The sequence below is a fragment of the Myotis lucifugus genome, unplaced genomic scaffold, assembly GCF_000147115.1.
Source record: "Myotis lucifugus unplaced genomic scaffold, Myoluc2.0 scaffold_95, whole genome shotgun sequence".
NCBI classification, from domain to species: Eukaryota; Metazoa; Chordata; class Mammalia; order Chiroptera; family Vespertilionidae; genus Myotis; species Myotis lucifugus.
Window position 1 is genome coordinate 1,267,251 of NW_005871143.1, and position 14,269 is coordinate 1,281,519.

The 14,269-nt window shown below is 46.5% G+C and overlaps 1 protein-coding gene across 1 annotated transcript in view; it reads right to left on the minus strand.

The window, feature by feature from the left end:
- Positions 1-14,269, minus strand: part of GMPR (guanosine monophosphate reductase) — a 41,984-nt gene that overhangs the window by 14,696 nt on the left and 13,019 nt on the right. The window contains 1 exon segment of the mRNA XM_006091757.3: positions 3,628-3,709. Coding sequence (XP_006091819.1) covers positions 3,628-3,709 — 82 coding nt within the window.

A 14,269-nucleotide genomic window follows, 5' to 3' on the forward strand; every position in this document is an offset into this window, starting at 1 on the left:
ATCATTTGGCCCAGGACTTGGCACTAACCCTACGCCTGCCCCCTCACCCTCACTCTCGCCCAAGTCTGTCCTCAACATGCCCAGCCTGCTGCTCTCCATGATCTCACAGTCCACCTCCAGCCCTGTCTGAATCCGCATCCAGCTGGGCTCTGAGGTCAGCCTCCACTCAGGACCCACACAAGCCACCTAAATGCCTTCATCCTCTTGACCTCTGTCTTTCCAACGGTCCACGGCCAGTCCTGGTCGCCCATCCCGTTATCCCAGTTAGGTCCCAGCCAAGACACGCCAGAAGCTCCCGCAAATGCCTGCTTGCTCCAGACCCACCCTTCCTCCCAGCAAGTGTGCACCCTGCTCGGAGACACGCAATCAAACCCCCGGACACCTCCCCTCCCACTGCCCACACTCCAGCCACTCTGACCTTCCAGTTCCTCCTGTACAGCCAGTTTCTTCCCACCTAGGGAGTCCCTGTACATGAAGTTCCCTGTCCAAACACTCCCCTCTGCATGCCCCTCCGCCCCCTCCCTGTCTTGCCAACCCTTTCTCATCTTCCAGGCTTCATCTTAAATGTCACTGCCTCAGGGAAGTTGTTCTCACTGCATTCATTTAAAAAAGAGTCACTTAAACAATTATTTGTGTCAGAACCAAGGACCAGTGTTCTCTGCTGGGTGGTAGGCTGCTGGATGCTCACTCCTGTAGCGCACTGAGAACAGAGCCCGGACCTACGGCGCTACAAATAGTCACCGAAAGCATCTGAGAGGTCAAGAATGGATCAGTCACCCACATCCCTGGCGCCACTGCTTCACACTCAGCCAGTTCCTGCTGGAGGTCCCGTGGTGTCAACAATGGAGTGCCCTGAACCCCTCCTCTGCCCGCCAGCGCTGGGGATGAGGTGCTCAGAGCCCCGGCCTCCTCTCCCGCTCCCACCCCACCAGCGGCTTCACAGCGTCCCAGAAATGTCTCCCAGGCGTCCTTAGGAACAGGGTCAGACAGAGAACCATGCCCATTCTCCCAGGCCTCACTTCCCCAAGAAAACAGGATAGGAGATCACCTTCTCCTGCATCTATCCCGCTGCAGGCTGAGACCCACCTCTTTACGTCCATCCCTTCCATGTGCACTCACAATCCTGGAGCCAACCCATGCGTGCACTGTGTGAGGCAGAGGCACAGCTTCATCACCTCCGGCTCTGGGTCGGAACTGGCTTTAGCCCTCTTCCCCCTCAACTGCTAGATCCTCAAGGGAAGCAGGGGCCTCGGTGCAGAGGCCTGGAGCTCCACACAGGTGAGGAGAGGGCAGGGGAGAGGTCTTTTTCTAAATATTAAAATCTTTAATATGAAATTATTTAAATGTAGTTAAGGTTAGAGTTGTACTTTTTGATGGTAGGCATTTCCATGTAGCTCCTAGGAGACCTCAAACAGTCTTCTACCCAATCAGAGCAGTAAACACCTCCTTAATGTAACACGTTTTTGAAAGATCTGCTTTGCTCTCTTCATTTCTAGTTTCCGAGTCTACTCTGAAGATGGCACCTGCCCAGACTCTGTGAGTCCAGCCCCGGGGTCTGCTCTGGATCCATGGCCCAGAGAAGTCCTCTCCGGGGGCAGGCGGGCTCCTCTCAGGACTAAGGTGGGCGAGGACCTGATGAGCCCCCAGGTTAAAGCAAGAAACTGGGCCCATATTTCTCCCAGTCCTGGCAGCAGGGGCGCCCAATTTCAATGCTTTCTCCCAGCTCCTGGGAGTTACTCATTAACGGACCTTGTTTAGTGCTGTCATTTACATACACATTACTCAGTGTTTTCACTCGAAAGAATTTGTGAAATGTCAATATAATCTCCAATTAAATTAAAGAAGCAGCTCCAATACGTCAGGCTCAAAGGGAGCCACTGATCCTGCTCAGTCACGTCTGTTCCAGACAGACAGCCAGGGGGTCACACGGTGCCAGCGGGAGGACAATCAGTCTTCAGGGAAACACCCAGAGGACGCGCATGAAGACACCGCGCACAGCTGAGTGCTCGAGATCACATCAAGAACAGCTCCTCGCGAGCCAAGAATGCTGTGTACCCCCATGTGCCACACAGCAGCCACCACGGCAGCCACAGGACACTCAACGCGTGTTTCTGATTAAACAGGTAGCTGGTGCGCTCCCCTGCCTTAGGAGCAAGAGTCCTTCAGGTCTACGTCCAGCCTGTTCTATTCTATTACAAGCCTGGTCTATTGCAGCCCGTCCTAAGCGGGAGCTCCTTGTAAGCAAGAGCTGGGCCTTATCCTTTTTTTGACTTTCAACAATGACAGACACTCAGTAAAGACCAGAGTTGTCTTTCCTGTTGCTCAGAGCGGCGGTCGCCAACCGGTGGTCTGCGGACCACTGGTGGTCCATGAGGTCCGGAAGGTTGGTGACCGCTGGCTCAGAGTGTGTTACAAATTGGCTTAGGTGAGTGGCAATAGAAAAAGCCCAATCCTGACACTCTCCCGTGTGTTAAAGGCTCAGGGGCCTGGATGGGCCTATAGGGCTCTTCTTCCATCACAGTCCCTCGTGGCTCTCCTTTTCCCTCAAGGCTGACAAGTGTGTGATCACAGCCCAAAGATGTCTTCTCCCAGCAGCACTTGCCCACACCCTTCTCCTGTTAGCTTATGATTTGCTTCCTTTTTTGGTAATTTTTTTGGGCAGGCAATATTTTTTAAAACTATGTTTTTATTTATTTTTAGAGAGAGAGGAAGGGAGTGGGATAGAGAGACATTGATTGGCTACCTCCTGCATGCCCCCTGCTGGGTGGGGATCGAGCCCACAATCAGGCATCGAATCAATGAAGTCTTGGTTCATGGGTCGATGCTCAACCACTGAGCCACACCAGCCAGGCTGGGTAGGCACTATTTTTTTTCAGTCTTTGCTGTTTTTATTCCCAACTGAAAATGTGTATCTTCTTTCCTTGGTTCCCATTTTAGTGTCTGGTTAATAATGAATATGAAGGAAGAATTTAAAAACACGGAAGCTCAGCTCAGGTGTGGCCAGAGGGGACAGCGAATGCCAACTGGCCCCGAGAGAAAGTGGAGCCACCAGTATAAGAATAGAAAGGCTCCACCTTGTTCCCCCACTCAAGACACCAATGAGCGGTTTTAGGAGCGGTTTTGCCAAGAAGAACTGGGCAAATCTGATATGGATATGTACCAAGTGAGAAGCCAAAGTGACAACTACCTGGGTCAGGTTCAATATGGCCTCACATCCACATGCTATTTGCAGTGTTTGGGGTCCCTCAAACACTCACAGAAACCTGAGTTATTCATGTCCATGAACTGTCCCAGGGATTCTTCACCCCTCATCTTCCTCTCACAGTATCTGTGGTCATGGGCAAAATCTGCATTTTTCTCTTCCACAGTTACACTCTAAAACCTGGACCACATCCTAACCACACCCACGCTCATTGACAAGTTACCTGGGGGCATCAGATGGCAACTCAATGACATTTCTAATGAGGAGCTTCTGTGGAAGCTCAATGAGATCCAAAAGAAATGTACTTTAAACTTGTGGGTGGGACACTTGTGGGCTCCCTTCTGGCCATCTCCAGCCCCTGTAAGCCCCAGACCCCATTCCTCCCCCCGCCACACACCCTCTGCTGTTCTCCCGGCAAGTCTTACCTGGTCCAACTCCCACTTTGATTATATCTGCTCCGGAGAGAATCAGCTCTTCCACCATCTCCCCTGTCACCACGTTCCCCGCCTGAGACAGAAAGAACACAGCTCACGTCATGAACTGCTCCTGGTGGTACAAAGATGAATGAGGGAGGAACTCACACCTGGATGCAATCATGAGCATGTCCCAAGACACCAGGCAGCCAGGAAAACAAAAAAAAAAAAAGAAAAAAAGAAAAAGAAAAAGAAAAGGGGGCTGTGGGGATGAGGAGAGAAAACACTGGATCCTATAGGAGCACACAAGTTGACACCCGGAGACTACATAGAGTATAAAACTCTGTGATTTTACAACTCTAAGACCTTAGACAATCTAGATCAGTACTTTGCAAACATTTCAGCAACGGGTAAAACAAAATCCTACAGAGAACAAATACATAAAATGAGCTCTGCAACACTCAGCTGATTCAAATCTTGATAGTTGGGCATAAAATGCGTCACAGATTGTAAAACCCCTGAAGAACCTTTGTGGAGCCCCAGGGGCCAGGATCAGGAAAATGCTGGTCATCTCACAGCTGGGAAGACACCTGTGTACCCGCCCTCTGGTGAGAGGTTCCCACCCAGATAGGAAAGGGCAGAGGAGCCCCCGTGGACCAACAGCACTGGAACCGGCTCTGTTTTCAGAACACGAAGCTGTGACCCTAATAAAAGACATGTAAGCCAGGACATGGCAGCATCTGAAAACCAGAGGCTGCCTCTGGACTGGAAATAGCACCAGTTCTCTCACTGCGGGAGCCCGGGAGCCCTTTCTGACAGCTTACTGTCCTGTGGATTCTTCAGCTGGTGCACAGACGCGGTGTGATGCCTGACTGAATTTTCACAACGGCACAAAGTCTTATTTTGGGAAATGGATCCTTACTCATGCCACTCATTTTTTTTTTTAATTGAAGTCCCACTGTCTTTCATTGAATTGATTCCCAGGGGGAATTTTTCTTTTTTGACCAACACAAAGTGACTCTTAACTTTGTATGAAATTATCTTGGGAAAGGGCGATAAGGAGGGCTCAAAGCTGCTTTAATCCAAGCAGCATCTGACAATCAAAAATGATAGATGGTCCAGAAAGAGGGCTCCAACATATGAGAATTGTGTTACGGGTCAGCGAGGAGAGGAATCATATTTCAAGAGACTGAGCTGGGAAAGGCATCTTTTGAGAACAAATACAGATTATTACTCATACTTTTCACCAAAATAAGCTTCAGGTGGATTACAGTCAAACTAAAAGTTTTATCCCCCCAAACTTAGAAGAAAACCTTGAATACTTATAATAAGCATAAAAGAGAGAGAAAAAACATAAACATGGATCTGCCCTGGCTAGTGTGCTCAATGGTTAGAGCGTCAGCCTGCACACCAGGGGGTTGAGGGTTCGATTCCCAGTCAAGGGCATGTACCTGGGTTACAGGTTCCATCCCTGCCCCTGGTCAGGGCATGTACTGGAGGCAACCAATCAATGTGTCTCTCATATCAATGTTTCTCTCTCTCCCTCCTTCCTTGCCTCCCTTCCTTCCTTTCTCTAAAAGTCAATGGAAAAAAATATCCTCAGGCCAGTATTAACAAAAACAAAACAACACACATAAACATAGATCTGTCTATCTGAAAATAAAAAGCTTGTTCACATATAAACACACAAACTCATACATACAATCAACAAAACTAAGAGGCAAGTAAGCTGGTGCAGAAAATGCCTATAATTGTGACAAAGGGTTCCTGCCACAGGAGCTCTTCCAAATGTACAAGAAAAATGCTAACACCTCGCCGACTAGCTGCCAAAGGATGTGTACAAATGAATGAAAGAAACAAAATTGGCCAACACACACAGTGAAAGAACTGAACCTTTCTAATAATTGATTTTACATTATGAGACCAGTGAGGTACCACTTTTCACTTCACAAATTACCGACGATTATGAAATGCTAAAGAGAAAACAGACACTCTTTCTCTGCTGGAGGAATGTCTATTTTAGTACAAGTTGTCTTAGGAAACAATGTATGCACACGGAAGAAATGCAAAAATTCGTACATCCTTTCATCCAATAAGACTACTTCTAGGATCCCCTCCCAAGGAGATAATCACAGATGAGGTCACAGGATTTGACTACAAGGATGTTATTTACAACCGTGCAACACTGTGAGTGCATTCCCCCGAAGGGAATCAACCCAGGGCCTCTCCAAGGGATGCTTTTAAGCTTCATTGAATGGCATGGGAAAACGCCCAAATGCTTCCAGTATAATATGGGGGAGACAAAAGGAAATAGTAAGATCTCCACTTTGTTTTTAAAGAAAGACAACACGAGTATATGTATATATGAAAACACACACCCACATGCTAACAAATTATGTCTACATGGAAGGATTATCTGACTTTTAATCTTTTTCTTTAAAATGTTCTAGATTTACAGTATAAATTGTATGACTTTTATTAAACATGATTTTTTTTTTGCTTTTGGTTTGTTTGTTTTTTTAAGCACAAGGACCCACATGAACTCTGTGCCCAAGAAAGAACATAATAGAAATCTGAGAAACAAGACTCTCATTCTTCCTCACTGGTTGACCTGCTGAAAAATAAAGCTTTAAAGTTTTAAAAATAAGATAAAAATAAATTTTTAAAAATAAAATTAAGAAATCAAAAACTTAAAGACACTACTTTAAGCTCCCCACATAATTTCATTTTCAATGTTGATTTCCACATCCACTCCCCACCCCACACACACACACCCCCACCCTGTGCCCCAAGTCTGGTGCTGCCTACAGATCATTTTATTTCAGAGGGCCTACTTCACAGAAAATAAAAGAAAGAAAGTCAGCTCATGATGGACGAACCAGGTGCAACCAGGCACAGTCTACGTTTAAAAGCTTGAGGACGATGATACTGTCTGGGTAGCCCAGAGGTTGGCACAGGTAGCTGAGGGGATGGGAGGACACCAGTGTGGCTCCTTATGGAGGCCAGACCGCAGTCTCCATAGAGGGCTGCTGGGTGGAAAAACCCCGAATGCCAGGACATGCCTCAAGCCTGAGGAAACACGACAGGAAGGCTGACAACGAATGGGAGAGGACGACTCGAGCCTGAGGAAACACGACAGGAAGGCTGACGACGAATGGGAGAGGACGAGGGAGTTTCCACTTGCAGGAACAAAAAGTTTTCTATTCAAGTTCGAAATCAAGAAGGGCAAAGATAAGGGGGAAAGGAAAAGACAACGTCAGAATGAGAATGCTGGCAGGAGTATGGCCCGGCTCCAGTGAAAGCTGCAGGCAGGCAAGGCAGCTCGGGGCCTGGGCTTGCTGGGCGGGGAGCCGCTGGGGGAGACTAGCGAGGAGCTTGCTTATCTTGGCCTGAAGCACCACGGGTGTGCAGTGGATATGGACTGTCCGAATGGGACCGCACCCAGCAGCACATCCGGCTGTCACTCAGACAGCTCAGGAACGACCATTCTGGGGGCAGCCACAACAAAACGGAATCGCCAGACCCTTATCTGGGCACCAAAGCCAGCAAGTGGAGATTTCCACTGGGTCCCCCTTTCCCTGAGGGGCCATGTGCTGCCGGCAATGACTGCTCCTCCATTCAAGAAGGGTGAGGACCCCAGGAAGAGACACAAAAGCAACAAAATGAACCTTCCCAGTACTTTTGTACCATTTAAAAAAGCCCTCTGGGCAAAACCCAAACCCCAAACTGTTTTGCTCCAGTTTTTCCAGCTTTCCTTTAGACCTGGACACCTATGGCCAAATAAGTTCAGAAAGACCTGGGTTCAAATAAGTTCAGAAAGACCTGGGTTCAAACGATGAACCTCCCACTCCCATGTAATCTTAAGAAACTCACTTCAATTCTGGTCTCCGTCCATGTTGCTATGACATCACTCATCGTGCCTGCTCGCTGTTGTCCCTGTAAGGTTTACAAAGCTCTATGGATTCCTAGAATGTTAATCCCTCCACTTCAGAGTGACTGCTATAGATTGCTCTTTTTTCTTCTTTCTTCCTTTCTTTCTTTCTTTCTTTTTTTCTTTCTTCCTTTCTTTCTTTCTTTCTTTCTTTCTTTCTTTCTTTCTTTCTTTCTTTCTTTCATTCATTCTTTCTTTCTTTCCTTTTTGAGTTTTAATTGTGGTCAAATATTTACAACATAAAATTTACTGTTTTAGTTATTTTTAATAATTAAGTACATTTGCATTATTGTACAACCATGTCCACCATCCATCTTCAGAACTCTTTCGTCATCCCAAATGAAAATTCTGTTCCCATTAAATGATAACTTCCCTACTGACTTTTTATTGGCTTTTCTGAGGCCCTTTTCCAAGAAAAGTCCTTTCTAAGGAAAGAGTAAGGCAGGTGTCAGGCAAGGGTCAGCGCACAGCTGCAGGCTGGATTTGCCTATGGGACCAGCAAACAGTGGCTGACCTGGCATTCCCCAGGGTGCTGAGCTGGGTGCCTGGTTTAATCTGAACAGCTTAGGTGTCACAGACCTACTTCTTCATAGGACCAGGTCAGAAAGAGCCACCAGCACAAAAGCATCTCTCAGACCCAATTCAGGGACCTCAGTGTCCCACCCAGCCTGTGTGGGCAGGCAGGCTGGCTGCAGTGTGGTGTAAGGGAAAGATCACAGGGCCTGGGACAGGCTGCCTGGCTCCAAACTCCAGGCTCTGTGATTCTTGGAAAGCTCCTTGACCTTAGACTAAGTTTCACATTATTAAATACTAGAGGCCCAGTGCATGAAATTCGTGCATGGGTAGGGTCCCTAGTGGCTGCCTCCCTTCCCCCAGCGCCTGCCACCACCGCTGGCTGGGGTGGGGCAGGCCAGGAGGAGGGGCTATGGGCAGTTGGCCGGCCGGCCCCGCCCCCCTGGTCGAACTCCTGGTCAAACTGACCACCAGAGAGGACAATTTGCATATTAGGCTTTTATTATATAGGATAGGTGCTATTATTCTTACTTAAAGACTTGTTATTATTAAGAAAAAAGTGTCTCCCCCATGCTAGTGTCTTTTCCCACAGCACGTAGAATATACCCACTTGTTACAATCTTCTAACAGCCAGCCCCTTAGGGGACCCTTTTCTGCCAAAGATGTTCTGTGAACTTCCCTGCTTCTTCCTCCTTACATGTGGCAAGGCTCGCCCACCCGAGGTGAAAGGCAAGAGAAAATGCTGTACATGAAAACCCAGGGCGCACTGGGCAAAGGGAGCAACAAGCCCTCGCTCCCGACCCAGACCCTGGAATGCCAGCCTCTGCCAAGGGCATTTCTGAGCACCTTTTCTGCTCCCTGCACTGTAACAATCATAACACTCAGCGCCCCTATTATATTCCTTTCAGTCCAGAGCACTGGACAAACGGTATTGCATCCTCACAATGCCGCCAAAGCTGTAAGAGAAACTGTTTCCAAGAACTGGGGACGCTAAGAGCATTGGGGGTTTCCAAATGAATCACAGATTTCAGGGGTCAGCGCAGGCAAAGAATGGCTGAGGAATAAACACCCACCTTGCCAAATTCTTCTGGTCATTGCTGGGGAAACCAACAAGAACACCGAGAGCACAACCTGGGCCAGCCAGCAGGCGCTGGAGAGGCACTTGCTGTTGGTGGCTGCCCAGAGGGCCGTGGGAACTCAGCACCCATCTCCCCCTCCCAGACTCATCCCCCATAGCAACCTGCAGGCTCCGCACTGGCAACAACACCCTTTTCCTTGTCCTCCCAGCCTGGCCCCTCCCTGCACTGCCCTCTGTCCCTGGTGCTTGCCCGATGGGTGGGACACAGGCAGCTTGCTCAGCTCTCGGTGGGGCCAGCTGGGAGCTACAACTCATGGCCAACCGTCCAGAGCATGCAAATGGAAAGCTCTGGGTGGGGGCTCCAATGGGTTTCTTTTTTCATGAATTTTGTTTTTTTTAATAAGCAGTAAAGTGGGGTCAAAAATATTCAGCCTTCTGAATTCTACAAGACAGGAGTGAAATGATTAAAGGCAGACTCTGAATGGAGATTTCTGCCTTATAACCTAGTGAGGGAAGAAGAGTCAGGCCTGCTAGCACAAAGCCCTCCTGGCCCGCGCCCCCCAACACACACACACACACACACACACACACACACTCACACCCACCCCCACCCAAAATAAATTAACTGGAGAACTTTTGCATTAAGACTGATTCCAACCCATTCACAATTTAAATAATTACATTTTTACAAAACTGCATGACACTCATCTCGGTACTAAAATAAGCAGTTAAATAAGTTGTTTATTTTCATTTAAAAGAATGCAGTATGAAATAAGTGAATCAATTGACTTATTTTTCTTAAGGAAAATCAGTTGCATTTGGAAAAGTGGCTAGAATACCTATAGGTAAGGAATTATTAGACCTTTGTTATTGGCTACTGGTCCTTAACACTTATGCAATTAATGTTTTATGAACAAACAGATCTGCACACTGATCCTAAACTCTAGTCATAGTGCTTTTTACAAACAGGCCCTGAAACACATCAGTGTGGTCAGTGAGAGAACTGGTGTTGGTTTCCGTTCTCGAGCATCTTAGTCCATGCTTGTACTGTCCACACATTTTTGATAAGTACTTTTATTTTTTTAATCTTTTTATTGATTTCAGAGAGGAAGGGTGAGGGAGAGAGATAGAAACATCATTGATCAGCTGCCTCCTGCACGGCCCCCACTAGGGATCGAGCCCGCAACCCAGGCATGTGCCCTTGGCCGGAATCAAACTCAGGACTCTTCAGTCTGCAGGCCGATGCTCTACCCACTGACCCATTCCTGCCAGGGCGGTACTTTTTAAATAACACTGTATTTGGCATTGCTGACAGAAGTGACTATTTTGCATCAGCAAATGTATTGACTGTACTAAAAGTGCAGACATTGAATTATAGGTCATTGCTATGAGAAGTAACATGCATGGATATGTACATTCAAGGAATTTTCTGCTAAAGAATTTGTAGGACATCAGCTGGCCCTCTGAGTACACCGATTTTTATTTTTTATCTACATGCACTGATAGCCATATTCCCTTTCTTTCAAACCTCATTACTTTTTAAATTATAAAGTTTATAAAAGGGAAAGGAAGAAAAAAGGTGATTTTTTTCCTTCAATGTTATAGACCTTTTGCACTTGAAGTATATTTTTTCCCTCTTGGATTTTTGGGGTGGCTATTTATAACATTGAATAAACACACACCATTCAACAATGAATTTTAATTATACATTTTAATTATACAACTACCACCTCACCTGCCAGTTTGCAGATAGCTGCTACTGATCATTAGCCTGTTTGATTCATATTAAAATGGTGGCCGAAACCGGTTTGGCTCAGTGGATAGAGCGTCGGCCTGCGGACTGAGGGGTCCCGGGTTCGATTCCGGTCAAGGGCATGTACCTGGGTTGCGGGCACATCCCCAGTAGGAGGTGTGCAGGAGGCAGCTGATCGATGTTTCTCTCTCATCAATGTTTCTAACTCTCTATCTCTCTCCCTTCCTCTCTGTAAAAAATCAATAAAATATATTTAAAAAAATAATAATAAAAATAAAATGGTGTACTTAGTTTTCTGAAGCCCAGAGACCTGGAGAGCATGACACCTCCACTTTTGTTCTTCTGTCTCAAGGTATGACATTTGTGGTCTTTCGTAGGTCCATAGGAATTTTAGGGTTATGGATGAACCTAGAGGGTATTATACTAAGGGAAACAACTGAAGGACCAGTACTTTATGACTATGAAACCTCCATGTGTTATGCACTTTTCCGTATGTAGCTCATAGCTCACTATTTAATACAAGAATTGCTCAAAAAAAGAACTGAAGCCACTAGGTTGACTCATTAAATTGATAAAATTTCTGATTCCTAAACATTCATAGCTAACACTTATACCCAAACTCAGTAGACATAAAGCATAACTTCCCAAGTTTCTTAGTCCCTTGTATGTGCAGGGCCATTAAAACCCTACAGGAGCCCTGGCCTGGTTGTCCCATACACCCAAAAGGTGTGGGTTCGATTTCTGGTCAGGACACATACCTAGGTTATAGGTTTGATCCCTAGTTGGGGCAATTCAGGAGGCAACCAATCGATGTTTCTCGCTTACATCAGTGTTCTCTCTCTCTCTCTCTTTCTCTCTCTCTCTCTCTCTCTCTCTCTTTCTCTCTCTCTCTCCCTTCCTCTCTTTAAATAAACAAATATATATACATACACACCCCTCCTCAGGTGAGGATGAAAAAACAACAAAAACACTAGAGGTAAAATGGAAATCTCTGGAAAGATCAGATCCACCACCTCAGATAAGAATGTCAGCAGCCACCTGGGCCTGCCTTATTCCTCATTCTCCAGAAGGAAAAACGAAAGACTCCTCTCCTAGTCAACAAATATGTGCCATGCTCTTTCTACCATCCAGCTGTTGTTTCACAGAATTTTTGTTTAATATGAAATGCTGATGAGGGCTCCCAGGCCTAGCTGGGGCAGGGCGTCTGCCCTCCCTGGAGTCCAGCTTTCTATTTTCTCTTCCTAAGAAACAGTTACCCCAGATGGTTGGGGGTAAAAGAGCCAGTTGAGGCTCCATGACCTCCTATCCTTGTGTCATGACACAGGGTCACCCTCCAGTGCAAACATACAAGGTCAACCTCCTCAGAACGGGGAGCAGGAAATTGGTCACATGCACATGACCTAGTGCTGTGGTCGGCAAACCTCGGCTCGTGAGCCACATGCGGCTCTTTGGCCCCTTGAGTGTGGCTCTTCCACAAAATACCACGTGCAGGCGTGCACGTACAGTGCGATTGAAACTTCGTGGCCCATGCGCAGAAGTCGGTATTTTGTAGAAGAGCCCGTATTTTGTGGAAGAGCCAGTATTGTGTGGAAGAGCCATACTCAAAGGGCCAAAGAGCCGCGTGTGGCTCGCGAGCCACAGTTTGCCGACCACTGGGCCCCTAATGGAAGAATGGAGCCTTATCACTAAAGTTAACGAGGATGAGCACATTAACCAGCCTCAAGGGTAGACCATGTGTGTCGCATTCAGGACAACCTGGCTTCAAATCCCAGCTTTGCTGCTTAATGTTGCTGTGACCTTGTAAAAATCCCAAAGTATAAGAATGAAATAAGCCCTGGCTGGTTTGGCTCAGTGGATAGAGTGCCAGTCTGCGGACTGAAGGATCCCAGGTTCGATTCCGGTCAAGGGCACACGCTTGGGTTGTGGGCTCGATACCCAGTAGGGGGCGTGCAGGAGGCAGCCAGTCAATGATTCTCTCTCATCATTGATGTTTCTCTCTCCCTCTCTCCCTCTTCCTTCCTCTCTGAAATCAATAAAAAACATATTTCTTTAAAAAAGAATGAAATAAGAGCTTAAGATTCCTCATCTGGCCCTGGCCAGGTGGCTCAGTTGGTTGGAGCATCATCTCCTACACCAAAAGGCTGTGGGTTCAATTCCTGGTCAGGGTATATACCTAGGTTTTGGGTTCATGATATTTCTCTCTCTCATCCCCCTTCCTCTCTCTGAAATTCAATAAACATATCCTTGGGTGAGAATTCCTCATCTGTGATAAGTTTGAGACAACAGTTTTTACTCTTTACAAAGATGTGAAGAAGAGGTGGGGGGAAAGATGTAAACCTTCTGGAACACAGTAGGCACTCAATAAATGCTATTGCTCTTATCAAAAAAAAAAAAGCAAGGACATTGGGAGCACTTTCACTGAAGGTAAAATGAATCTTGTTGTTTCCCACCCAGCTGTGACTCCATACAGCTGGTTGACCTTGGGGCAATTCTTGGTCCTCTCTTCTCATGTGATCGGAAAACATAAAAATACTTACCTTAAAAATCCTTGGAAATTCTTAACAGAAGAGTTAACTCCACCAATAGAAATAACTCTTGTCTCCCAACTTGAATACAATGATCAATTATGAGGAACACAGGATTTAAAAAGGAGATTTAGGTAGCTTATCTAGTGGCCAAGCTATAATTGCCATGTTAATTAAGACCAGTAAAGACACACGTAACTACAATATAGATTTCCCAAAAGCCCAAATTTAACTTTAGAGTTTCTAGTTCCTTTTCCTGAAAACCCACACTTCCCAGCAATAACAAATACATATTCTAAGTAATGAAGGTACTGATGGTTAGGATAATACAAAAAAGGTAGGAAAGGTCAAGAATAAAGATCCTAGATAAAACAACACACCAAATAATTTACAAGTCACAGCTGACAACTGTGAAATGTTCCTACTGTGGACTCACCTCTCACAGGAGAGCCTGCCACTGTAAGGAGGGGTGGGCACGGCTGGCAGAAGCAGGTTACACTGAAGCCATTACAGTGGGTTTTTCATTTGTAAGAATGTGCTCTTTGGCTCTCCCTCCCTTCCCTTCCATCTTTCCCCCAGGCACGTGGTGACCTCTACCTTTCTCTCTCTCAGCTCCTAGGCGCCCTTCTTCTGCCTCTGTAACTTGTTTCCTGAGCCTACGCAGCCCAGCTGGCTCACTTCTACTACCTCTGTCACTTTCTAAATAAACTTGTTCTTATAATTTGAAAACAAACAAACTGTTCTTTGTTAAGGTGACACAGACCTTTGATTAAAGGTTTCACAGGGTAAGAAACATGTGACGATATTAAGCAGAGCTAAGGAGCCACACCCTACGCTGCTGGCCCGGACTGCAC